Genomic DNA, 26,538 nt, shown 5'->3' with positions numbered 1-26,538 from the left:
TAACAAACCAGCTATTGCAAGACTGGAGATGGAAATTACTGTTGAATAGCTAACAGAGTCGAACTGAGGCACAAAATAAGACAGGTAAACAGAAAACATATAAAATAAAACAGTCAAACAAACAAATCTGGAGCACTGTAATTCTCTACTGCTCCACAGTGTCATAAACTCCCACTGCATCCCAAAAGTTGTCTCTTATTTTGTAGCCCAGCATTTGTATAAACTTGCAACATTTTAAACAATGCAACCAATCATAACTCCTCTTCCAACACCAGCCCCAAGTCTTGTGTACCTGGCTCGTGCTGTAACGAGTGTCCCTCGTGTACCAACAGGCTGCAAAACCAGTGTCACAAGCATCATCCTGAAGGGAAACAAACAATTACACAGAACAGTTTTGTAGTGTGCGATGCAACAATAGTTGTATACACATTTCAATATAGTGGTTAAAAAGACAGCTTCAGTAGTTCTAGGTATATATGTGTGCCTGGTAGTTCCAGTGTTAAGTGTTGCATTTTATATAGAGATTAAGTCAGTGACGCAAATCGGCCAAGGTTTTGTTGTTTGAAACAAAGCCTTTCCGTATACTGTGCTGACTGTAATAAGTTCTCAAAAGAAAGTGGACAGGCTCCTTATTTCAAATTTTAAACACATTTTTGCTCCATCAAAAAATCAAGCTCCAGACTCAAAACCACTCAACTGGAAACATTGGTGTTAGAAATAAATATGTATATGCCCAGTAGTGTGCTTTGTAAGCAGAGTCAATTAAATTATGCAGTAATGATATGGGATTGGGAGTGACGCTTGGGCTGCACCTAGTCCTTAACCAAAAAAGTATGTATTTTAACTATTGAAGCTGACTGTATGAAGGTCATCTAGACTTCATAACACTGTGTAACATAATTTTTTTTTTTTTTTTTGTTCCTGGGTAGTAAGTGTTATTTCCTAATTGCTTATGCCTCAGAAGTATAGAAAATGGCTATTATCCAGAACAAACTTTGCTTTTGTGACCAGGACAGTGATATTTCAAAATATCAGTATTTCCAATGGGAAAATGGGCAAATGTGTGTCTTTTCGTTCATATAAAGTCAGAAAAAAACAACATATGAATCCAAATTAACATGTATTTATACTAACGTAATACAAAGATGACTACAAAAGATTTAGAAGTGAGTAGTTTTTCGAGATTTACAATTATACTATATTTATATTTTGAAATATCACTGTTCTGGTCTCAAAAGCAAAGTTTGTTCTGAATAATAGCCATTTTCTATACTTTTGAGGCATAAACAATTAGGAAATAACACTTACTACCCAGGAACAAAAATTGTGTTACATAGTGTAATTAGTCTGAAATGTATGGTCCTTGCAGGTGGTTTGCAGTTGAAGTAAAACTATGTCTTATTGTTGTCCTTTTCCTAACTGTATTTATTATTTCTTTTTTGTGGTAGCCATGACCGAACAATGCAAGATATCGTCTACAAACTGGTGCCTGGACTTCAAGATGGTAGGTCTCTACATAGGAAAACTTATAAACCTATTGAAATCATTGTTGAACACCCACAAACTACTGCTGCCTGTGTACTAAATTTTGGTAGGGTGTACTTTTAAACCCAATCACAATTGTTTTGATATTTTTATCCACACTGAGTCATTAATCAACTGCCATGTTCCTCCCAAAGCAATTCCAAAGCACACCACTTAAGCTGTCTGCAGAGTGCACATCAATTTTGTCTTCTGAATGTCACATTGTCCCCTGCTTCTGTGTAAATTAAAGTCTCTTATTGAAACACTGACATAAAAAAGCAATGTTGTTGAGAGGGACTTTGTTACACAGAACTGCATATCAGTGACATTCAGAAGACAAAATGGAGGTGTTCTACAGGGACAATTTAAGTGAGGCCAGTGATAGAAGCAACACCCCTTTGCTCCCAGTGTTATTAACCTAGGGCAGGTGAATATAAAAATAACAATGATTTTGCTAATGCTTGAACCAGGTTGGTTTACCTACCATGGACAAGCAAGCTTTGTTCTAATTTTAGACTTATGTTTACTCCAAGTGAGCCATGGTCAGGGTTTAACCTACAAAGTTGTTTCTTATCCCCAGGCATTGCTATTCATAACATATCATCAAGAGTACCAACAATAAAAGAAACCATGCCAGAATGTTGGCAGGGTATTTCTGCCTCTGGCATTTATCACTCTGGGAGAGGGAGTGAGACTAATTTTAGGATCTTATTCGGGCCAACATCATAAATTCATCATTATTTGGTATATTTTTAACCCTTATGCTTAAAACCTTGCAATGTGTTTTTTTTTTTATTATTATATTATATTTTATGTATTTATTTTTTTTTCCAATTCTAAAGCGGAGTTGAAAAAACAGAGAGACTTTTATCAGAAACTTGGTATGGAAGTGCCTGGAGATGTCAAAGGTGAAATGTGCTCGACAAAGCCACACTTAGACCCACAACGAAATGGTTAGTCTATTTTTTGTTTGCTAATTCCACTTATAAAAAAGAAAACAAATCACATAGACCGATAAGTCATGCATGCTAAGAACTGAGATATTAGTTGACTTATTCCAGGTTACCATTCAATCACAATTAAGCTATACTATCAACAATTGCAGGCTTGAAGTGTAATAGTTGTTTATTTAAAGTTATGGGGGGTCATGTATCAAGTGTTTGCAACGGCATTAAGACCATAGTGCTGAGTTTACGTCGGCCTTAAAATTGGCCCGTATGTATCATGACACTTTGGGCTAGTTAAGGCCGTGTTAGCTTCGCTAAAATGGGCTCTGCCGTGCAATGCGCTCTGCTGCTCATTAGCCATGCTTTTCAAAGCATGTCAAGCCTTAATTATATGCATTGACCAATTGCTCTTTCTTGGCTGCAAAAAAAAAGTAACAAGCAGACAAAATATTTTTTTAAAAACAACATTGAATGACAAATTCAGCAATTTTCAAGTTTTGTAAACCTTTAAAACTTATGTTACACAATTCCCATAGCCTATTTTGCTGCCGTAGTAACCAGATGCATGGCATTGAGCTGGACTCTGTACAGCTACTGTAGCGCTACTTCTACTTGATAAAAGTGTGAAATCAACAAGGGAGGTGGAGTACACTAATGTAAAATACTGTGAGGAAAATAAAATTAATGTTTTTCACGGTAGGCATCAAATACACGATTTCCGTGAAATTCGTCATTGTGAATTTGTAGGGGCATTTCTTACAATGGAGACTGCAGGTTTCTAACTTTCCTGAAGAACCTAGGAACAGAGGGAGAGACTGAGAAGGGAGAGTATTTGGGTGTGCATTACCCTTTCTGATCTTCATGAGGATGAAGTTATAACTCAATACCGGCTATTTTATTATGTACAATTGTTTGTATTGGTTGTATAATAAACTTAGTTCATTATATCCTTTTCCTTATGCATATTTGGTTTTATCTGTCGTATAATAACAATAATATAATATAAAGACCCTTGGTCAACATGGGTCATTGCCTCTCTAAATTACCTTTTGTTCAATTGAGGTAGCCCATTTGGAGGGAAGGTGCTGTTTTTCAGATTAGTCTGTTAATCTGTGCTACTGTAGCCCATTTTGAGGGTTTCAGGATACTGGTGCAGCGGAAATCTCATTTAAATGTGGCAGCTTGCGCCGTGCCTCATTAATTTTAGGCCAGTTACTACATTTGTGATGGAGTCAGATGTATGCCTCGGCAGAGCGCTATTTCACACTCCGCCAGTTTAGCGCTCCGTCGATCGATCTTGATACAGGTCCCCATGAAGTCTATGTACCTGTTAACGAATCAGGCAAACCACTTATGAAGAGGCTCTGAAAACAAAATACCATTTACTGCATATATATACTAAATATACATTTTGGTTATACTGCAGTATAACTAAAATGAAAATGGACAACAATATATATTCTAAAAGACCTTAAAAGCACACTCAACATTTTCCATTTAAGCATTAAGCACAGACACAAAATTAAGAGTGTGTGGGAGGCAAATTAATCTCCAATGGTTCTGGGCCTGTATAGTAATATGTCTAAATTAGGGAAGCTTGCTCTCCATCTTCATTGTTAAATACAGGGAGCTGTACATTACCAGTATTTTTTGCAAGCGTCTATCATGTTGAAACTCATTTAAATAATGGTAGGATCAGGGGTGCCTAACTTTGTTTAATAATAGTGGGGTGGGGTTGGGGGGGAATGGGGTTGTAAAGGCAAACTTTTTTTTTTTTTTTTGCTAAGCAGGTAAATCTCATTTTTACTGTTCAATCTTTTTCAAGTTATGGTTTTTGTAATAGTAAACCCACAAAATTGGACATGTGTTTCAGCATAAAATATAGAATATCTACTAACTGAGCATTTATTAAGTACAAACACAAGCACTAAGCACTAAATGGCAGGGCCAGTTCCAGTGGCATTTATGCACAATGCTGTACAGAACCTATAATACGAACATGCAGCTTACCAAAGAGAAGCACTAAACAAACCCAAACAATAACATGTACAACATGTTATAATATGGCTTGCTTATTGATAGATATATTGACATTCATGTTTTGTCATCAGACATTGACTTTAGGAACATTAAATGCCAGCCCTCACACAGCTGATTCGTGACAATGGGCAGTGCAGATCAACCATACAGAATACTTTAAGAAGAGTACAGTTGTGTTCGGCCGCACCGACAGCACTGCCACTTCCCGCATTCTTAAGCACCAAAATAAATAAAAAATTGTGAACTATGTGAAGTGTACCTGCCCCAGGCCAATGGAGTCGATGATATTCTGAAATCTAACTGATTATTAGTAAGCACACACATTTCGATATGAAAGCTGAACATTAACCCTTTTGCGGTCCTATGTCGGACCAGGATCGACATTACAATTTTTCCTTTCTGGTCCATCAAGCACATGTCTGTAGTTTTTTTTCTCCAGAAAAAGCTGAGGGAACCTTTCAATGGCCGAGTGAGACAGTTGGAAGCCGGAAAAAAAAAAAAAAAAAAAAAAAGGTCAGGCAGGCCAAGGGTGACCTCAGAATCAGAGAACAAGTTAATTCGAGTCACAAGTCTGCGAAACCGGCGATTAACTGCCCCTGAAATACAAGCTCAGCTAAATACTACTATAAGTACAGATGTTTCAACATCAACTGTTCAGAGGAGATTGTGTGAAGCTGGCCTAACTGGAAGAATTGCTGCAAAGAAACCATTGTTAAGAGTGCAGAATAAGAGGAAGAGACTTGCCAAAAAACACAGAAACTGAACGTTTGAGGAGTGGAAGTCGGTCTTATGGACTGATGTGTCAAAATTTGAAATATTTGGGTCCAACCGCCCAGTATTTGTAAGACGCAGAGAGGGTGAGCGCATGAGTTCTGCATGTGTGGTTCCCACTGTTAAGCATAGAGTAGGTAGTGTCATGGTCTGGGGTTGCTTTGCTGGTGACAGAGTTGGTGATCTTTACCAAATCCATGGCAAGCTCAACCAGCATGGCTATCGTAGCATACTTCAGAGGCATGCCATTCCATCAGGATTACGGCTAGTTGTGCAGTCCTTCATTCTTCAGCAAGATAATGACCCAAAACACACCTCAAAGTTGTGCAAGAACTATTTGGCGAAGAACGAAAGTGAAGGAAAACTCAATCTAATGACCTGGCCTTCCCAGTCTCCAGACCTCAATCCCATAGAACTTGTATGGGACAAACTGGACAGAAGAGTCAAAGCAAAGCTACCTACAAGTGCCCTACATCTCTGGGAATTGCAGCAGAAGAGCTTGGAAGACATGTCGGGTGATTTCCTGCTGAAACTTGTTAACCGAATGCCTCGTGTTTGTGAGACTGTTATTAAGGTAAAAGGTGGCTATTTTGAGGAATCTAAGATTTAGAGACACTTTTCAATTTTCTTGAACATTGCTTTGATACTCATGTTTTGTTTTGTATATTGTAACATGTGTTTTCATTTTTAAGTATTTACAGAAACGTATATGACGTAAAACATTGTCAATTATGAAAAAAAACCTAGTTTCCAGCAAGTGTACTCAAACTTTTGACTGGTACTGTATGTGATAAATACAGCGAACAAGGAGTTGGGCAGGGTTAGAGATGTAGTACTGAGTGTCCTGTTGATATGCAGTGCCTTTTAAACCTGTTACTATTAATTAAAATTACTTTTAAACGGCACATGTAAAATAAACAGCACATGTGAAAATAAATTGGACCTGATGTGCCTGACAGGTGCAGAGTAGACCTCAAAGAGTTAATATCAGCAAAGAACAACTAACACGTTTTTTATTAAAAAAAACGAAAAAAAAAAACTGTTGTAGCCAACTTTTTCACTAAAGTAAAAATCAGGCTTGCTTGATTGTAAATGCCACCTTTTTATACTACAGCTTAATCTATGTTAAAAATAAGATGTTGGTGGGAATAACTTGTTCATGTCCCCCACAGCATTTGAAGAGCTCACTGCATTGGGATTATGATTTGTACACACCCAGTCACCCGTTTGGACCTCCGGATGCATTGAGATTAGCTATGTAGACAAATAATCTATTTGGACACCTTTCTGCATTTACTTTTCTGTATAAATATTCAAACTCAGCTGGAGACAGTCCTTGTACATATTTTACAGTGAGCTTTCAGGAGGGGGTGGTTATTTTTTTTGAAAGACATTCCATTAAATTTGTGTCTTTCAGAACGCCCGCTGCATTAGAATTTCAGTGTCGCAAATCCATAGCTGAATGTTCATTATTTCATACTGCAGTAGATTGCAGTCTTAAATCAAATATAGTATTAGAAGATAAACAGTCTTGTCCTTCAATAATAAAAAAACAGATCTTAGGCTTTAAATGGCAAAAATTTCTTGCTCAACTCATCAGACTAAATTACATTTTTTAAATGAATTAGTAAATGGCACATTTCTATCTAATATCTAATGCAAATGGGAAAGTAAATCCTCTTTCATTAATCACAAGTGTTAAGTTTTAAGTCACAGCTTTTTTTTCTTTTGCTGGAGGAGATAAATACACTCCATAGTCAAGAGAAAAGCACATGTTGTTAATAGATTGAGGTTGTGCTAGGTGTGTCCTGACTTTGAATTAAGCCATTTTAAAAGTAAGTACCATTTCAGAAAGATGGAGAGGGTAATTGTTAGTGGTTTAGTCAAGGCTTCACATTGAGTTTTCTATTTAGAGTTTGATTAAGGATGTAAATTAACTGGATGAGCAGTCCCTGACAAATGAAAATCGGACAGTGCCTTAAAGTTACATTCGCACCAAAAAGATATGTATCCTAATTTATGCATTTATAAAGCTCTGTTTTGCAGTTCTTTGTAATCTATGCATTTATTTTAGAATTCAAATGGATTTATTTAGCTGAATCCCATTGTATTATGAATGGTTATACATTGTTATTCAATTTATTAGTATATTTCACTTATCTGGGGTTTTAGAATAGAAATATTTTAATTTGAAAATCCGCATTTACAGATATACTGAAAAAATATATGCAATATGCTCACTAATTACCAACATTTTAGTGTAAATAAAGTAAATGACAACCATATTAGCCTCATTATAACTTGGAAGAATGTTAACTGCCCTATTCACAAAGCATTTACCCCTGTGCTATGTTGATGTTAGTTACAGAGCTTCCAACAAATAACTCAACAGGTGTTCCTGCTCCTTGCTAGTTTATTTTTGTTTATTTTTTGACTAATAAATGTTGTAAAACTTGATTGAATTTTGGCTTCAGTGTTTTCCAAATAGTGGTGTATCATCTGTGTTTTGTGACCCAAATGGTTTTTCTTTTCCATGCAAAAGGTGAAACAAAACCAGAAGACACATCAAACAAAGAGACAACAGAAGAGAAGCAGGAGGAAGATAATGATTACCACAGAAGTGACGAGCAGGTAACCCCCTCCCATACACACACACACACACACACACACACACATTTCTTGGGCCTTTACTGTTTGTGTCACTAACTGTTTCTGGATACATTTACTTTTATTAAGGGTATGTCCTAATTGATCTGTTAGCAGAACACACCAGTTATAAATCAAAGATAAATGTACACAAGTATCCAAAGATATGTATATACTTCCAGTGTTGTAGCTAGCATGATACATATGACGAAAGCAGGAATATTTAAATCACAAATAGGTTGCCGATTTTATTGCGGCTATTTTGTGTGTACTTTACAGTAAAAGGGAAGTCCGAGAGCTTCCTCAGGTAAGTTATTTTTAAACAGGTGATGTAAATGGGTACCAGGTAATTTATGCAAGTTTCCAGTCAATCATGATGTTCCATTATTACAGAGGAACTACAACTACATCACTATGATACTAACTTTGTTATTTATGTATTTAAGTTTGTTTGTAGCTTACTGAAAGAGAGAACATTTTCAGAGCAAGGCTTGAGCATTCTTAGCAAGTTGTTTCATTAATTTAGTGTCATGTTAGCCTTGCTTTATATGTGGTTCTGTTATTGAGTAATAGAACAACTAATGTCCATAGAAATCAATGGGAGAGCAGTGTCCTGTTGTTGTATAATATATCTGAAACAAAAATACATTGGAAATGTGAAAAAACGTCAATCAAAAGTGCCCAGCCATTTAAAGTGGAGATTTCAGAATCACACAAGCCAGGTTGGGGCAACTTTGGCAACTGTAAAAGCGGTGGGGGTCAAGTTTGCCATCTGAACGCTCATTAATGTGAACCATTGCTATCTGCCCCAGCTGTTCGGATGAACGGGATTCTACTGTATGTTACTCTTAGTTCATTTTTAACTGTTGTTAAAATGATATATAGTACATTCATACCGTATTTATATCCAATATTAAAAAGTAAATAATTAGATATCAAGATAAATACATGTCTGTGTATTAATTTATTTATGCAATATTTATTAATGTATTTATTTATTTGTTTTACTTTTACCAAATGTATAGGCTATCCTTTAGCATATCCTTCTCATATAGCCAATGCTTTTTGTCCAGTGGGGACCACAAATAGCATTACTCTCATTAATCAGTATCGAGAGGGACCACAATGAGCGTTACACTGACAGGAATCCAACATTTTTCAGAGATCAAGATCAGAATCAATCTAAAAAGTTGTCATACCTAGAAGTCCTGAGAATGCTCAGCTGGCTGACTTCATCTTTCAAAATACTGCTTGTCTCAACTAATCATGTAGCACTGTCAGTAACACAACATGCTTGCAAACTGAAGGTAACAGTGTCATCAAATCTCACGCGTGCCAGACCTTTTGTTTTATATAAAAAAATATGTATATTTTTTGCAGGCAAATGTTCCATTTTAAAACGGAAATAAATAATTTCATATAAATGTTATTAATATAGACGTCACAATAAGTGCGTTCCCTAATATATTTCCATGTTGACAAAATAAGTTAATTATCATTAAACTCGGATGTCTTGTAATATACATATGAGTAGATAAAAGTGCCTGGGGTCTGCAAAAAAAAAAAAAAATACATTGGAAGAAAAAGGAGGAGGAAGGGAAGGACATTTTTACCTTACTTTGGCAACTTATTTTTCTTACCTTATGACAGGTATTGACTTTTTTCTACATTTCACCTAAGAGTGCTGGGAACTACAAATTAAAAGTGAAATGGTGCTTTTGGCTGATTTACTTTTGCTGCGCCAATACCTTGAAAACACAAACTATCCTTGCTGTATAGAGAGTCTGGCAGTTCTTGCGCTTTGCTGATAACTTTCCAAGAGGAATCTGTAGTGTATATCCCAAATTAAAGTTAAAATAAAACTAAAGTGCTAAAATAAAAATAAAAACATTCAACACAATAAAACTGGGGTAGTGATAATGTTGATAATGCCTACAAGAGGTGAAAACATAGATTTGAAAGATAGTAAGGAAAGCTAGTTACTGTTGCTCCTCATATCTGTTTGAGTTGTTGTGGTTCTGACATGTATTTTATGTATATCTGTCACAGTGTATAACATTCCTCAGATCACACCTGAAATAGAAGCTTTCCAACAAATAAGCCCTGGATTGTCTTCTAAGTCTTGACAAGAAACTGCTTTATTTTCTTCATTTTGCAGTTGAGTATTTTTTTATTTAACAAGACATCTTGTCCAATTAAATTACCTTCTAAACCATTTGAAATTCTTTTTTATATAAATATTGTATATTTGAGTTTGCTCGAACTTCAAATTGAGGTTTTGTGACAAAGTATCACATGGTGTTAATTGGGTGACTCTAAAGGTTTACCAAAAACGTTGTACTGTTTACAACGAAATACAGATTTGCTATGAACAGATTCGCTGAATATCAGCTTAGCCGGTGAAAATCTACTGGTTGCATCGTATCCTGTTTTGTACCCTAATGTTGTTTTACAGTGCCTGTTTAACACTAGAAGGACCCGAGATATACTCTTACCTAGAAGCCCTGCAGCAGTCTTTCTGACGGCTGTATTCAAAATGCTGTAAATAGTATAACAAAAGGAGAAGCAATAGGTTTTTATTTATTATTGATTATGCCACAAACATCTGAACAACCAAAATGCATATATATATATATATATATATATATATATATATATATATATATATATATATATATATATATATATATATATAAATAAAAAAACATCTGAACAGACATCGGTTTACAACATACTGTACATATTTATAAAACAAACGATAGCAGTACTACTTTTACTTTTCAACAGCAATCGGTTTATCAGGTGAGCAAAAGCAACTAAACAACGTAAATAAACTTAGAAAATATATTTTACAGAAGCGTACAGCACAAGAAGTGAGTCTAAGGCTGTTTACAATCAACACAGATAATGCACTTCTCCATGCTGCCTTTCTGCATAGGGCACAGCTGTCCAGAGTTTTATTTTTACTGCACTTGCCAACCTGGCATTGGCGTCTCTTGCGGCTCTCAGCGGGGTTGCCAGCTTCAGCTGTGGGTACACGCTTGGCAGCCTCCCTCTGTTCCAAATGCTTCTTGCAAAGTTCCTGTGCTAACTGTAAAATATATTCTGTCCTTGGTAAATTCTTCTCCGTGCATTCTGTGTGAAGTACACAGGAGCTGATGGCTGCAAGGTCCAATATATTGTAAAACACCTGAACAGACCACTGTCTGGAGCCAGCTTTCACGGAATACTTCCATGCTGGATCCAAAACGTGAACTCCATATTTTGTTGAGTATTAAAACTCCACTGTCTGGTATTTATTTTCACTAGTCCCGGTGCTAATCAACTGACCAAAGCAACGCAGCTGGCAAGCAGGCGCCAGCCTTCAGAAGGCTGATTGAAAACTATAGACTGTCAGTCATTCACTCAGACAGAGAGTAGAGACTAGTCTGATTACAGCTAAACACCATTGCAGACTGGTAAATAAAAATAATAAGGCAAATTGGGTTAGACATTTATTTTAACACCCCATGTACATTACAGTATATGTTTTAATTTGGAAGAAATGTATTCTGCCATTTGCATTTGCTTTTTAAATTATTTTGTCAAGATGAAGCACTACCTCCCTATGGAATGCAATTGAACTCTGGGGGTAAAACTCTGTTTTACCCCCATACCGTTGCTGGTATAGGGGTAAAAGGGTGGGTTTTCAGTCCCAAGCAAAACAGTTTCACAAAATACTAACACAGTAATGATTATTGGAAATTAAAAAAAATGATTATTTTGTTAATTAAGACGATTTGGACAGTCCCTTTGTCACCAACACCACTCACCTCCTGACAGGCATGTATACAAAGAGATCAGATTGAAAAATCATATAGGCAAGTTGAAAGGCTTATTAATTTTATCCAGAAGATGAGGTCTGGCTCATCACGGTTTCACTGTGGGTCATATACAGTGGCTTGCGAAAGTATTGACCCCCCTTGGCATTTTTCCTATTTTGTTGCCTTACAACCTGGAATTAAAATGGAATTCTATTTGGATTTCATGTAATGGACATACACAAAATAGTCCAAATTGGTGAAGTGAAATGAAAAAAATAACTTGTTTAAAAAAATTCTAAAAAATAAATAACGGAAAAGTGGTGCGTGCATATGTATTCACCCCCTTTGCTATTAAGCCTCTAAATAAGATCTGGTGCAACCAGTTACCTTCAGAAGTCACATAATTAGTTAAATAAAGTCCACCTGTGTGCAATCTAAGTGTCACATGATCTGTCACATGATCTCAGTATATATACACCTGTTCTGAAAGGCCCCAGAGTCTTCAACACCACTAAGCAAGGGGCACCACCAAGCAAGCGGCACCATGAAGACCAAGGAGCCCTCCAAACAGGTCAGGGACAAAGTTGTGGAGAAGTACAGATCAGGGTTTGGTTATAAAAAAATATCCGAAACTTTGAACATCCCACGGAGCACCTTTAAAGCCATTATTAAAAAATGGAAAGAATATGGCACCACAACAAACCTGGCAAGAGAGGGCCGCCCACCAAAACTCACAGACCAGGCAAGGAGGGCATTAATCAGAGAGGCAACAAAGAGACCAAAGATAACCCTGAAGGAGCTGCAAAGCTCCACAGCGGAGATTGGAGGATCTGTCCATAGTACCACTTTAAGCTGTACACTCCACAGAGCTGGGCTTTATGGAAGAGTGGCCAGAGAAAAGCCATTGCTTAAAGAAAAAAAATAAGCAAACACATTTGGTGTTCGCCAAAAGGCATGTGGGAGACTCCCCAAACATATGGAAGAAGGTACTCTGGTCAGATGAGACTAAAATTGAGCTTTTTGGCCATCAAGGAAAATGCTGTGTCTGGCGCAAACCCAACACCTGTCATCACCCCGAGAACACCATCCCCACAGTGAAGCATGGTAGTGGCAGCATCATGCTGTGGGGATGTTTTTCATCGACAGGGACTGGGAAACTGGTCAGAATTGAAGGAATGATGGATGGTGCTAAATACAGGGAAATTCTTGAGGGAAACCTATTTCAGTCTTCCAGAGATTTGAGACTGGGACGGAGGTTCACCTTCCAGCAGGACAATGACCCTAAGCATACTGCTAAAGCAACACTCGGGTGGTTTAAGGGGAAACATTTAAATGTCTTGGAATGGCCTAGTCAAAGCCCAGACCTCAATCCAATTGAGAATCTGTGGTATGACTTAAAGATTGCTGTACACCAGTGGAACCCATCCAACTTGAAGGAGCTGGAGCAGTTTTGCCTTGAAGAATGGGCAAAAATCCCAGTGGCTAGATGTGCCAAACTTATAGATACCTACCCCAAGAGACTTGCAGCTGTAATTGCTGCAAAAGGTGGCTCTACAAAGTATTGACTTTGGGGGGGGGGGGGGGGGGGGGTGAATACTTATGCACGCTCAAGTTTTCAGTTTTTTTGTCTTATTTCTTGTTTGTTTCACAATACAAAATATTTTGCATCTTTAAAGTGGTAGGCATATTGTGTAAATCAAATGATACAAACCCCCAAAAAATCCATTTTAATTCCAGGTTGTAAGGCAACAAAATAGGAAAAATGCCAAGGGGGGGTCAATACTTTCGCAAGCCACTGTATATCTGTTCCTCTTGTTCTGCAACAGCTCATTATGTAGTGTCTGGCAAGCTTATCTGCTAGCAGGATGCTCCATGGCGTGGCTTATATCTTGCAGTAATTTGCTTTGTGTGTAATAAACAGAGAGAGAGAGCTTGAAGATGACATTAATAACCCTTTGCAGTGTTATGGCAAGCAATATTTAAAGGTTAACATTGATTTATGTACAATCTGTGGTCAGGCTTCTTCAAATGTTGTCTGCACTGACTGCTAAATATTGAAGAATGTTGTAAACTGACAATACAAAATAATTTTTATATAGAATTTAAAAAGTGATTGTTGGAAACTGCAGCTTAAAGTATGTGTGTGAGGCTGGCTATTTTCAGAAAGTTATGAATGCATGTTTGGGAGAGTTTGTGAGTAAGTGTGCATCTAACAGCTTGAATTAAGTGCGAGAATGAGAAAACGGAAAGAGGTAATGCCAGGATGCTTTGATGACGCTGCCTCATCTTGCAAGATTAACACTAGAACTGCCGAGATTTTGGACTACATACAACCACCGCACATGCAAAATGTGCATTTTAAAATGGTTTCCATATGAAAATAAAAAATAATCAATCAGACACCACTTAATATTTTTTATTTATGAACATCATACATAACATTTTCAGAGCATAAAGACTCTGACTTTATATTGAAAATTAAATTTTTTTTTTTTTTTTTCCCAAATAGAGCACATATACATAAACATGAAAAACTGTAATAAAATAAACTTCATGCAATACACTTCTGTGTAAACAGGTGTAGAAAGCTGTGTGCACATATAGAATTATAAAACATAAATAACTAGTTATAAAAATAGCATAAAACAAAAATATAACATAACGTATGCAACGTGAAAGCGCTTTTCTTGAAGTTCAAAGGCTTGCTCTGTCTATTCAAAGTTCTATTAAAGCTTTGTAAGTACAATCTATGTAGAAAACGCACTTTTCAACTGTACCAGTGCATTTGCCACAGATTGTCTTTTCAGAATGGCCGCAGACATCAAAAGTTCTGTTTTTATTGCATTTAGCAACCTGGCATTGTCTTTTATTCTGTGTGCCAATGGGCGCAGCACTGGCTGAAGGCTGAGGGGCATTTGCCAGCCGTAGCTCCAGGGCTAGCTGCAAAATGAAGTCCCTCCGAGTGATTTGTGTTGCTGGTGCACTCCTTGTACAAAACCAAAGAGTTGGTGGCTGCCAGGTCCAAATTGTTAAAAAAAAAAAGCCAAGGCGACCTGCGAGTACCGCCTTTGACAGAATTCTGCTGTGCCGTTTCACAAATACATCTACACCATACTTCGATGTGTTGTAAAATGCAAGTCTCTGGCTTTCGTATAGCATCAGTCCCGATGGTCACTGATCTGTGCAGAGAGCTTATAATAATAATAATAATAATAATAATAATAATAATAATAATATATATGATGTGTAGAATGACTTTCATCAGTGTTTCAAGTACTCAACAGTATTATAATAAGTTCTTTCACAATTAGTTAGATTTTATTACAAAGCCCAGACTAAATTGTCAGCTATACTGTATTGATTTCAATATGCCGCATAAACTGCAGGTCTGGTGGTTGCAGAAGCAAGTGCTTATAACTTATTCATGTTTACGATTCTGCAGCTGAAACACTATATGGGCATTTCATTCAAATATTTAGTAGCACTTAAGAATGGACATGCACAAGATATTCACATACACTGAGATATTTGAATTTGAATTGCAAAAGCCTTTCAAAAAGCGGCTATGGCGACACTAGTGTTAATAAAGGCTGCCTGTGGAATGACCAGTGAGGACTGCGAATTCTGATTAACTTTCCCTGCCTGTGTGTTTGTTTTCTCCTGAAGGTAAGCATCTGCTTGGAATGCAATAGCAGCAAGCTGCGGGGATTGAAACGAAAATGGATCCGTTGCTCAGCACAGGCCACAGTCCTACACTTGAAGAAGTTCATAGCCAAAAAGCTCAACTTGGCATCATTTAATGAGGTAATTGAGCATTGCCAGGGCTGGTGCAGACCACCTGGGGTTTTAATAGGTCTTGCAGGCTGCGGTTCCTGGGAAGATAGTGATATATATATCCTTTTTAAAAGGTTTTGTGTAACATGTTGTTGTTTTTAATTGAGTATTTAAAAATGTAAAGAATCATGAATACTATTTTTTTTTAAAGCTTTGAAATACAAAGAATAAATGATTTCCCCCAGTTGAAACCTACCCACAAGATAACCTCACTGATTGCTTTCATGTGTCTCATTTTCTAGCAAGAGCTGATCTGTACACTGTCAAAATCTAGTTTTTATTTTGTCTTGAGCAGAGCACATGTTTTTTTTGTTTTTTTAAAAAAAAAAAAAAACGAAATAAAACGAAATACAACCTATAAAACGTATGAAAGTAAAACAAGTAAAACAATGAAAAAAAAATAACAAATTCATTATAAAGCAAATGTAATGTAGTGTTTTAGCAGGAGGCAGAAAACAAGAGAGACACTTGTTTCTTTCCAAAGGGCTTTTATTCACCATACCTTTCTCTCACATAGACCACTTCTCTGTCAGCTATTCAGGTTACAAGACCAACAGCACAAAACTGCATCGAAGTGCCTTCTTTTTATTAACCCTGCCACCTTATTGGCCTTCAGCCGCACACTAGGACCAATGAGGACAGACAGACATAAGCCAATGCACAGACACAGACAGAGGTCAACAAATCAGTGGCAGGAGATACAGAGCGGGAGGGTGAACACAATTACAGCAGAAGTTAAAGTACACAAACACAGCTGCACGGATCACTACAATAGAATAAAATGTTTAAATTGGGAGGTTTATACAAGAAATAAGAAGCCAAAAAAAGGGCATATCTAAGGATTAATTGGTAGGTTGCTGTATGTGCAATTATTATGACAACCCCACAATAGTAGGACAGTGTAAATGTATTAGGGCTGCTACAATTAAGTCAAAAATCTATTTTTTGATTGATTCCACTCATTATATACATCAATATAAATGCCGGATAATCAATTCAATAATTACATTTTTGTAACCTGCATAGTTTATAACATCATTTAAGTTTATCAGAAAAACTGCACCGAACCCTTGCTATTGACGGTATTTCTGCCACAGACAAGCAGTATGCATGGTGTTCTTCTCCTGCTTGTGTTAACTAGCATCTGATTTGCTGGTCCCATCCTACTAGCAAATCAGTTTTGAAAATGCTTTGCCCCTCTGTATATTGACTGTATAAACAAACAAAAAAAGAAAGAAAACGCGCGGCATCTTCAGTCCAGAGATTTAAAACGAGATTACTATCAGGAGTGAAGGCTTGTTAGTGGGATTTAAAGCTGTATTACAGTTAAGATACGGAGGATTTAAAACAGAATTGTGGCGAAATGTAAAAATGACTACACACAAAAACCCGAGCAGAAAATGTGCCCGTGACCATAAGGATTTCTTTGTGGAAAACAGCAAAGGAAAGAAGGTACAACTTAAGTGTGCAAGTACTGTCAATTTACTACTATATATATTTTGACAGAAAAGAAAATGCTCAAGCATTTTGGAAATGAACCGAAAACACAAATTTCATACAGTAAAACAAAAATGAAAGACACCCCCCCAAAAAAAAATTTAAAAAAATTACATTGTAATTTTTGAAAGTTTATTGATTTTTTATTCGTGACTTTTTTATGTTAATTATTTTTTTGGCAATTTTGTTCTATCGGGATAATTATTAACATATTACTATATATTGATAAAGAAAACAGTCAATATTTATACGATGGGATATTATTTGCTAAATATAACTTATTGCTATTTTAAACCCTAACTGACAGCCTTAAAAAAAAAAAAATATATATATATATATATATATATATATATATATATATATATATATATATATATATATATATATATGTGTGTATGTATATATATATGTTTTTTTTTTTTTTTATCATCTTGTATTTTTACAGGGCATGGGCAGTATTTACTTTAAATAGGCAATTTAAAAGAGTGGGGTAACTGTACCTTACCATTTCTGCTGCTAATGAAAAATTATAGTATCTAAATTTTTCTGTGCAAGGTCAGTTTGTCATAATATTTTAAAGCTGAAAATATTTAATAAAAATTATGTATGTAGTTAAAACATGACGTATACTATACTATTATTGATATACATGTATTGATTTGTTTTAATTAATGTGTATCTGTAATAAAACAAAAGAAAATGAAATTTGTGAAAAATAAATGAACAATTCTAAAAAAAATTGAAAAAATTCACAGGGCTCTACTTATGAGTAATGCAACCAAAGTGGGCAATGTATCATTGATATTCATCTTAATTTAGATAGCAAACCCACTAAATAAGACACCAACATGTAGTCTTTCGTCATTAATTGTTAAAAGTTAAATTACTTTTATTATGATTCTAGTTTCTGAGTTGCTACACTGTGACTACTGACCTTTTAAACTCTCAGGGAGCCGTTCTCTCGAACTGTTGTTTATCGGAAATCAGTATTCTGTGTCTCATCTTTTGTATGTTTGCTCCTACCTTTACACTTTAGGGTTAGCCTTTTAAGCAAATTCTGTAAATGTTCATGTACTTCAATAATAACTTTTATCCTACAATACATTTTACTTTTATAAACACTGACTCAAGTGTCACATTCTGAGTTCTGTGTTGGAAGGCAGCATAGCAGATTTTAAAATGCTGTACTTTATACTGGAGCTGAAATACGCACAGTATGGTGAAAAAAACACTCAGCTGTCCAGAATAAACACAGTCTATATTGTCGACAGAATGAGAGAGTGAGGTTAATTAAACTAAACTAAATTAAACCATATTAGAACAGTCATTAACATCCATAGGCTATATTACTCTATCGAAAGAATCTGCTGATAGTGTTCTAGAAAAGCAAAGGGCATTGATCTGCCACAAGCCCAGGGGATTGGATCAGCGTGCATTGGCATGTCCTTTGTTAAGGCGTGGATAAGATTCAGTCAGAGAAGTCCTGTTCTAACAAGAGGTGATCTATGCAATGTCAAATATATATTTTTTCCTTGCAAGTAGTGAAACAGTAGTGAATTAGCAGTTACCTGTCAGACCTGAGAAGAACACGGTTTCATTTGTTTATTTGTAAAAGATACTTTTGAGATATTATTAGTGTACATGTTTTTTTTTTCTAGTTATACTTTAAAAAAATAAAAAAAATAAAAAATAAAGCTTCATACAGGAGTTTCTTGTTATTGATGGTCTGATGAAAGGGTGATTGACATATTGTGTTGAAAGTACACGGGGTGCTGTCTTAACTCTTTCAGCATTAATAACTACAACAAGATATGGGCATACACAAGATGAGTCTGCCTGCAGTTTTCTTTTCTACATTGCCGTGGCATGGTACAATTTGCTATTAAATCTTTCTTAGAAGTGTTAAAATACTTAATATTGGTGTCATCTGTTTTAATCCTAAATGTTTGACTTTAATAAATAATTAAACTTATTTACTTCCTTTCTTAGTTGGATATTTTATGCAATGAAGAAATCTTGGGGAAGGACCACACTTTGAAATTCGTAGTCGTAACGAGATGGAGATTTAAGGTATGGTATCAGGTATTGTTTGTTGAATATAGGGAGTACCAGTCATGGTTTTGCATTGGGGATGCTACCCGCTTTTTGTCGAACCACATTAACAGGATGTTTTTTTAGTGGCAAAGTTATTGGCAACAGTAGGAGCTGTAGCTATCAAGTGCTGTGATGACAAATCTGAAGCATTGCAGCAACGTTTTTGGGTCTAAGTTTCAAAGGTATGTTTTCTGGTCATCTGCAGAACTAGACTAAACATGTCTCAAGTAAATTGTACTTTATTTAATTTATGTAGCACCTTTCGTACCACAGTATCTCAAAGTTTTACATGTCAGTTAAAACAGGAAGTGTGCAACATCAAGAAGTAATACAAATTACAAAATAATAGTAATAATAAAATCAATAAATAATAACAATAGAAAAACTATTTAAGAAAATTCGAAATGAAAAAGAATGACACAGAATTACAAAAATGAGGAAATAAAATAGCCAGGTTAAAAAGGCTAAACTATAAAAGTAAGTGTTGATTCGTGATTTAAAAATATTGACAAAGCATCATAGAAAAGGGCAATGAGTTCCAGTCTGGGGGCATTATAATTAAATGCGTATTCTCCTCTCCTTGTCAGTTTTACTTTTGGGAGGCATAAAAGGCCAGTGTTAGCAGAGGTTTGCACAGGGACAGAATCTCTCTTGGGTAATTCAGTGCTTTATATGTCAATAATAAGACTTTAAAATGAATTTTAAAGGAGGGAGCCTGCAAAATATTTATTACAGCAATAAAGTTTTTTTATTATTATCTTTTTTAATTAGCAATGTTGCGTAACATCAATAACAAACATCTTCTTAGAATCCACTTATCCAATTGAAGCAAAAATGAGCATACATGATCTTAGTATGATTATCTTTTACTCTTATTCAAGGGAAGTTGCTACAGTAAAAAAAAAAACATGGCTACTGTGGGCCAATGAGATTTCAGCATTGATCTTTTGTGCACAGATTGCAGTGTGTGTCAGTGGTACAATGCAGTAGACTTATGAAACTTTGTATAACAGTAGAGGACTACGAGAAGTAATGTCAGTAAAATAATAAAGCTGATTGATCACATGGTTGGCGGCCATTTTTACGTTTCGCCCACATTTTGCGTATTCCATAACAAGAACACCGTTGCATTGAAACTCTTCAAACTTTACACAGTTCTAGAGACATATGAGAAGTAGTCTCCACCACTAAATGGAGCTGATTATTGTTTGCATCCAAATAACATGCAACTCACACACATGCACAGTGTTAGTGGAGTCCTGGTCTGAGAGCATGTAATTCAGCCAGCTCTTATTTTTTATTACTGCACGTGTAACCATTTGTTTCAGTAAAAAACAAATTCAAGTTTCAGTGAGTTTGTTCTGTTAATTAGATAAATACACCACAGTAAATATCATCTCATATTTTAGATATTTCCAATATAGATAGTGTAGATATTTATTACCACAATCTGAAGGCAGTTTAGTGAATGGCAGTTTTTCTACTGCAATCAAGGAAGCTGCAGTACATTTCATTAAAACACTTTTTTTCCCCTTTTCCCCTAAACTTAATGTTTTTGTTGTTGCGTTTTTGTTGTCCTGCTGAATTTCTGCACCAAACCGAGTAGTGTGCACATGGTCTGTGTTGAGGTAGGGCCCTTCGAAGGTTCGGTGGAAAAATATAAACAGGTTCCTTAGTTTAATAATAAAAAGATAAGAGGGACTTTTTAAAATCAAGGAATCCTGCCCCTGAAGGAGTGTGCCTGTTACACGAGCCGTTTGCTGATTGGGTCAGCAAAACTGTGTACCTGTAAACAAAGCATTCACATCGACACACACTCCCATTTGAACTACAGCTCCCAGAATGCATACCCAAACAGCTTGGCAAGTGTTGTTTTGTTAAAAGAACGTGGCAGTAGTTTCACAAACGCAGGACTGGCGGCAGACACAGAACGGTGCCGGGGTTGCTACGATATAATCCATTTTCTAGTAATCCAGATGGGAGTGGATTTAAAGGGCATTAATGCCCCTCCCCTAGTCATTCTGCATTCGAAGAAAATAGTTTTGTGAAATACTGATGAACTAATTTATATTTTAAAAATAATTTTGTATAAATCATTTCTAAAAGTGTCATTACCAAAACAAAATAAGTTGTTACGGTGATGACTATTTTAGGTCTAAACATTGTGACCTTGCCTAACTTTAAACATATGTCATGAAATAATTCTCTAACTTATTGTCATTTGTTTCGTGAAACTTTTATTCTTAGCAAAATAGCATGTACAGTAATGACATATACTAAACCTAATCAATAATTTTCAGACACTAGAAGTGTTTTTTTTTTTTTTCAAAAGAAATGTTTGAAAATTATCTACTCAACATGTGGCCATGTTGGAAATTATCTGATCTCTGTTCATCAAAGTGGTGGCCTAAGGCATGTTTTTACAATACACTGTCTGTTACTGTAATGACATTGAAAACTGGGGACATGTTTTCAATGGCTTTTTATTCAAAAGTGAAAAAAATATTTTAAATACTAGTCCAAAATTATACTATGACACAACATTCCTTTTTAAAAAATATTGTTATGTTCTAAAATGATTCTATAGGATACATTTGTTTTGACGAGAACAAGAGCTAGAGGTGGGGACACTGCACTTTTATTAAAAACCACCCTTAAATGTTAATATTGCATAAATATAATTATGCATATTGCTAAATGTTAATGAAAACAGCTAAAGAAATAAATATGTATTGCATCCAACAAAATTATTGTAATTTTTTAAAATATTTAAATACACTTTACTTTCCAATGGGGACTCAATTTGTCCCATTTCTGTAGAATGACCCATATATACACTGCCGTGCAAAAGTTTTAGACACATTCAGGAGTTACAATATATATCGATGTTAGGAGCATCCCCAACTTACTCAAAGCCTCCACTAGTGTTTTCCATTATTATACACCTTTGACTGTTATTAGTACAGCCTACTTTGGGTGAGAAGAAATAATATTGTGTGTTTGTGTGTGTGTGTATTTGAGTAACCTATATGTGCTATCAAAATGATGATTGTGATGTCCTTTTGCATTTGACCTTACACTGTTCATTCCATTGTGTTCACAGAAGGCACCCCTCCTGCTGCATTACAGACCTAAAATGGACTTGCTGTAGGACAGGGTGGTTGTTTTGGCCCAGGATAGTGCAATGTTATTCTTATGCAGAGACTATCATCCAGCACGTCATGCGACGCAAACCAGCAAACCACACACAGGAACTTCTGATGCTGTAACCGTGGGGAAAAAACAACCTTACTTTGTCCTCTGTGTCCTAGATATGTGAAAAATTCAAGGAAAGCATATATTTATACTTTTGTACAGAAGAGAACGTGGAAAAGGCACCAAGACACTACTGGTACTTTGTTTACAAAAACAAAACACTGTACAGTTTTGTACTTTTGGACATCACTTCGTCCTTTGCTGCAAAACTACCAGGCTTTATATTTTTACACCCAAACCAATTGTGAAACAAATTGGATGCAGGGAAGAAAAGAAGAAGGAGGAGGTGGAAAGTTTTTACCAATCCATTTTCTTTCAGGTTTCACTTTGTAAGTCTTGGAGCACAGAAAGTGTGTGTGTATATATATATATATATATATATATATATATATATATATATATATATATATATATATATATATATATATATGTGTGTGTGTGTGTGTGTGTGTGTGTGTGTGTGTGTGTATATATATATATATATATATATATATATATATATATATATATATATATATATTATATAATATTATTATAAGCAGTTTTATAAAGATTTTGTGTAAAAAAGTCTGGCACATAGTAGAAGACCGTTAAAACCCAATTAAAAGAATGAAACTCAGTTGAACACTTTATGACTCATTTTGTTCTATACCACCAATCAATAAATACAAGATATTAGGTTAGAACTATATTTTCAGTAATCCTCCCAAAACTCTAAAAAATCGTACCAGGGTTTTCACGATATGACCCCATGTAAATAAATACATCCAGAAAGGGGATTTTTTAACTTTTGGGGGAGGGGGTACCCCCTCCCCCCATCCCTCTTCAGTGTGATATTTAAAGACAAATCCAATGGTGGAAGCCCCTGATGTGTCTATAGCTAAATAAGGATTTTTTTAATTTTTATTTTCTTTTTGCCAATTATACATTTGTACTGCCGCTTGGTGTCTGCTTTATTTCATGAGGCAAGCTGTTTGAATGTTTAATACTGAATTAATGATGTTGATGGTGATGATAAAAACAAACTCGTGTGTTATCAAAACATATTTTGATATTCAAAACTTTATTATAAAGGAATAAATTATTGAAAGGAGCTGGGAGATGTAAACAAATGAATCTGTCTCTCAGTTCTTGATATGTTGAATTTCTAAAGATGTGGACTCCAGTTTTAATACCATGAATTGCATTTTTGGCAGATGAAATTCTGCATTTTGAGACGACTTTGAATCAAGATATCAAAAATGTACTTGGTGGTTCTTGATATGAATCCTTTACGACCCAGTATAAACAAACAAGCAATATATCACAGTTTCTAATATATGATTGCCTGCTAATGAAAATGTATAATATTGTCAATTTAATATTAACAAAACAGTATCTATTTTAACAGTACAGCCCTTAAATGAAAAATACAATTCAATAATTAAAAAGTTCTCCAATTGTATTGAAGGGTTCAATTATACTATAGTGAAATCCTGTGAATTGGTATGTCTTTGGTGTGCTTTGTTTACACCCGGAACAAACTTAAGAGCACACAAAATTATTGAGAACCGATTTGGTTAAACTCTGCAGCCATGCATATCACCTAAAGACTGCAGTAGCAAAACACCCCCATTTTGATAACTGTTCACAACTACATTGTATTTAATATTTGTTCACTGAGACTATTCCAGGTTGCTAATAACTGATCCAAGCTGCACTTGCAGGTTTAAATATGCTATGTTACCACTTAAAAATTGTAAGTACTTGTGTTATCAGATGTCAGTTCTGTATGAAAGTGCAGTTTTACTACAGATTCTGGGTAAAACATCCATGCTCAAAAAGGATGACCATTTGCTGTAATGTGGTGTTTATCCTAAAATGCTAGTAGTTGAACAGAGCAATTTTTGATAACAAAAGTTAGAAAACCCAGTATTGAGAGTGAAAATTCTGGTAAAGGATTATGTTTCTTTTTAAAATATTTAAAAACAGTTATCTAAGTTATTAGGTGTGGCTGTTGTCAGCAGCAAAACCAATGTTTTGACACATCTTTCTTGAGATGCAAGACCACTGACCACCAATAAACCCAAAACCCAACAAACTTCTTTTCACTGCAATTTAATATAGTCTGAAACATACCCATTCACAAGTCATTAATTCAGTATAAGGTTAAGGACTGGCTAGTGCTATTGCATGGGAGTTCCATTTTGTTGTGCGATGTAGGGTGATACAGTTCTTTTGATGCCATCATTTCGATTCTGTTTGTGGCCTACTAACCTAACTTTAAACAATTCACATATAGGCCTTTATTAAAAACTGGTGTGTGATCAGCCCTAGAAATCTCCAAACAAACTTTCTGCTTAAAAGGGTAAATGTCTTTGTGATCAAATCTGCTTTTCTTTGTTTACTTACTGCCACGTTTCATTTGGGTTAATCATTTTACCGTTTCATTCTGAACTTAATTTGTTTGAGGGACATGTAAAGCTAAGACAATAACTATAGCAGAGAAAAACATCAAACCAGTAGGTTGTTTTCTTGAGCTGCAGTGGTTCAAATTGACATGTATTAATATCAAGCTTCCAAGGCTCCTGCTTCATGTGCTACCTGGAAATGACAAGACTACAATATTTTGGGAAAGTGTTGGCAACTCTAAAAACCTGGTGCTGTTGTGCAGTTTTTCTTTTCAAGCTGTGCACATTTGAACAATGCTAATGTGAAACAAGACAGTTTGGGGCTCCTTTGTTCTACTTTTCTTAAAGAGCAACAGAGTGACTCAGATCAGTTCCTTCAGTTTTCTATAAACTAGTCAACATTTTTTAAATGCTTTTAAATAGCATTTGATCAGGTGGTCACATCAACATGACTGGATGGTGCTATAACATCAATATCCATCTCCTGCACAGCCTTAATTTACTGATGGATTTATGGTGGTGAGAAAACTGTTCAGTAATGCAAGAGTGTAAGCTCAGCTCCGACTTTTATCTACAAGAATCAGATCATAGAGGTAATGTTGTTTAATGTAGATTTTGCCAGTGCTGGGAATGGAAATTTGAATTATTCTTTCTTGCTTTTGGAGAGCATCCTGTCTCTTACAGTTAAACACCAAGGCTATTATGGAATGCATTTAAATAACATTCAAACATGAAATTCTGTTTTTAGTAACCATGCCACAATTTTAAATGTTATTGGAAAGGTACAGTAAGTTACCAATGAAAGTTTGTGTTTTGTTTTTTTTGACCGATCTGAGAAACTGAAAGGCTGTAATTATATATTCGGGTTCAGAGTTAAATTAATAGAAAAAAAAAATACTATTAAATAGTATTTATTTTCAGTTGTGCTGTATTTTTAAAGTGACTTTTTAGTGTGTTGTATATCATTAGAATTATTGGGAACATTTCACATTTATTTTTAGTTTATTAAATAGTATATGGAGTTTTGAATCTTGTTTTTGGGAAAAGGGGTAACCCTTAACACTTTTCAATCCCCCTATTAAGGTATAAGATAAAATAAAACCCAGTTACCACTTTTTATTTCCATTGAAGACATTTTGTATTGGCACATTCTACCATTAAGTTTGTATAGTTATGGATTAAAGACTTTTACCTTAGTTTTAAGTTATACTTTCAGATTTTGATGGAAAAAGCTGGTCACTTTAATATGCATTCTTAAGCATGGTTCACACAAGATTAAAAATCAGGTGTCTTCGGAGTTGGTCATAAGCAGAGGACATCTAGTAGCCTCCTAGATGTGAACTAGTTTTCAGCAAGGAAAGTGGTTAAATTCAAAATCAAATGTGATGTTATGGCCAGAGAGGGTGCTTTTGTGCAGCAATTGTAATCAATGAATAGGATGTAAATAACTTGTGCAAGATGGAGGAAGAACGAAGTGCATCAATTGAGCTCCTTTTAGTTTAATTGTATCTTCTTTTCCAAAGGCTACCGGCACTTTGACTATGTCGAATTACCGCTCCCTTGAGTGTGATGTATTTCCATACACATCTCCAAATGTTTTGTTGAAAGCATCATTTTTGTTAGTTGCCAATTTTATGTTTTCTATTTTTGGCCAACCAGATATTGGTTATGCCTAGGCTTGCTACTTTTTTATTTTAATCGGTAAAGCTCGTTAATTGTTGAATTCCCCAAAAATAT

At 35.4% G+C, this 26,538-nt stretch overlaps 1 protein-coding gene across 1 annotated transcript in view; it reads left to right on the top strand.

The window, feature by feature from the left end:
* LOC121299039 (polycomb group RING finger protein 3) overlaps nucleotides 1–22,760 on the top strand; it is a 91,300-nt gene extending 68,540 nt beyond the window's left edge. Inside the window, exons 5-10 of the mRNA XM_041226520.1 lie at nucleotides 1,449–1,504; nucleotides 2,367–2,477; nucleotides 7,825–7,913; nucleotides 15,398–15,535; nucleotides 19,052–19,132; nucleotides 22,260–22,760. Coding sequence (XP_041082454.1) covers nucleotides 1,449–1,504; nucleotides 2,367–2,477; nucleotides 7,825–7,913; nucleotides 15,398–15,535; nucleotides 19,052–19,132; nucleotides 22,260–22,307 — 523 coding nt within the window. The 3' untranslated portion in view covers nucleotides 22,308–22,760. The remainder of the gene's footprint in view (nucleotides 1–1,448; nucleotides 1,505–2,366; nucleotides 2,478–7,824; nucleotides 7,914–15,397; nucleotides 15,536–19,051; nucleotides 19,133–22,259) is intronic.
* The last annotated feature ends 3,778 nt before the right edge of the window (nucleotides 22,761–26,538 follow it).

This window comes from Polyodon spathula, chromosome 2 (genome assembly GCF_017654505.1).
Source record: "Polyodon spathula isolate WHYD16114869_AA chromosome 2, ASM1765450v1, whole genome shotgun sequence".
Lineage (NCBI taxonomy): Eukaryota > Metazoa > Chordata > Actinopteri > Acipenseriformes > Polyodontidae > Polyodon > Polyodon spathula.
Note: the sequence above shows the minus strand (reverse complement) of the source record. Positions and strands in the feature narration are given on the sequence as shown.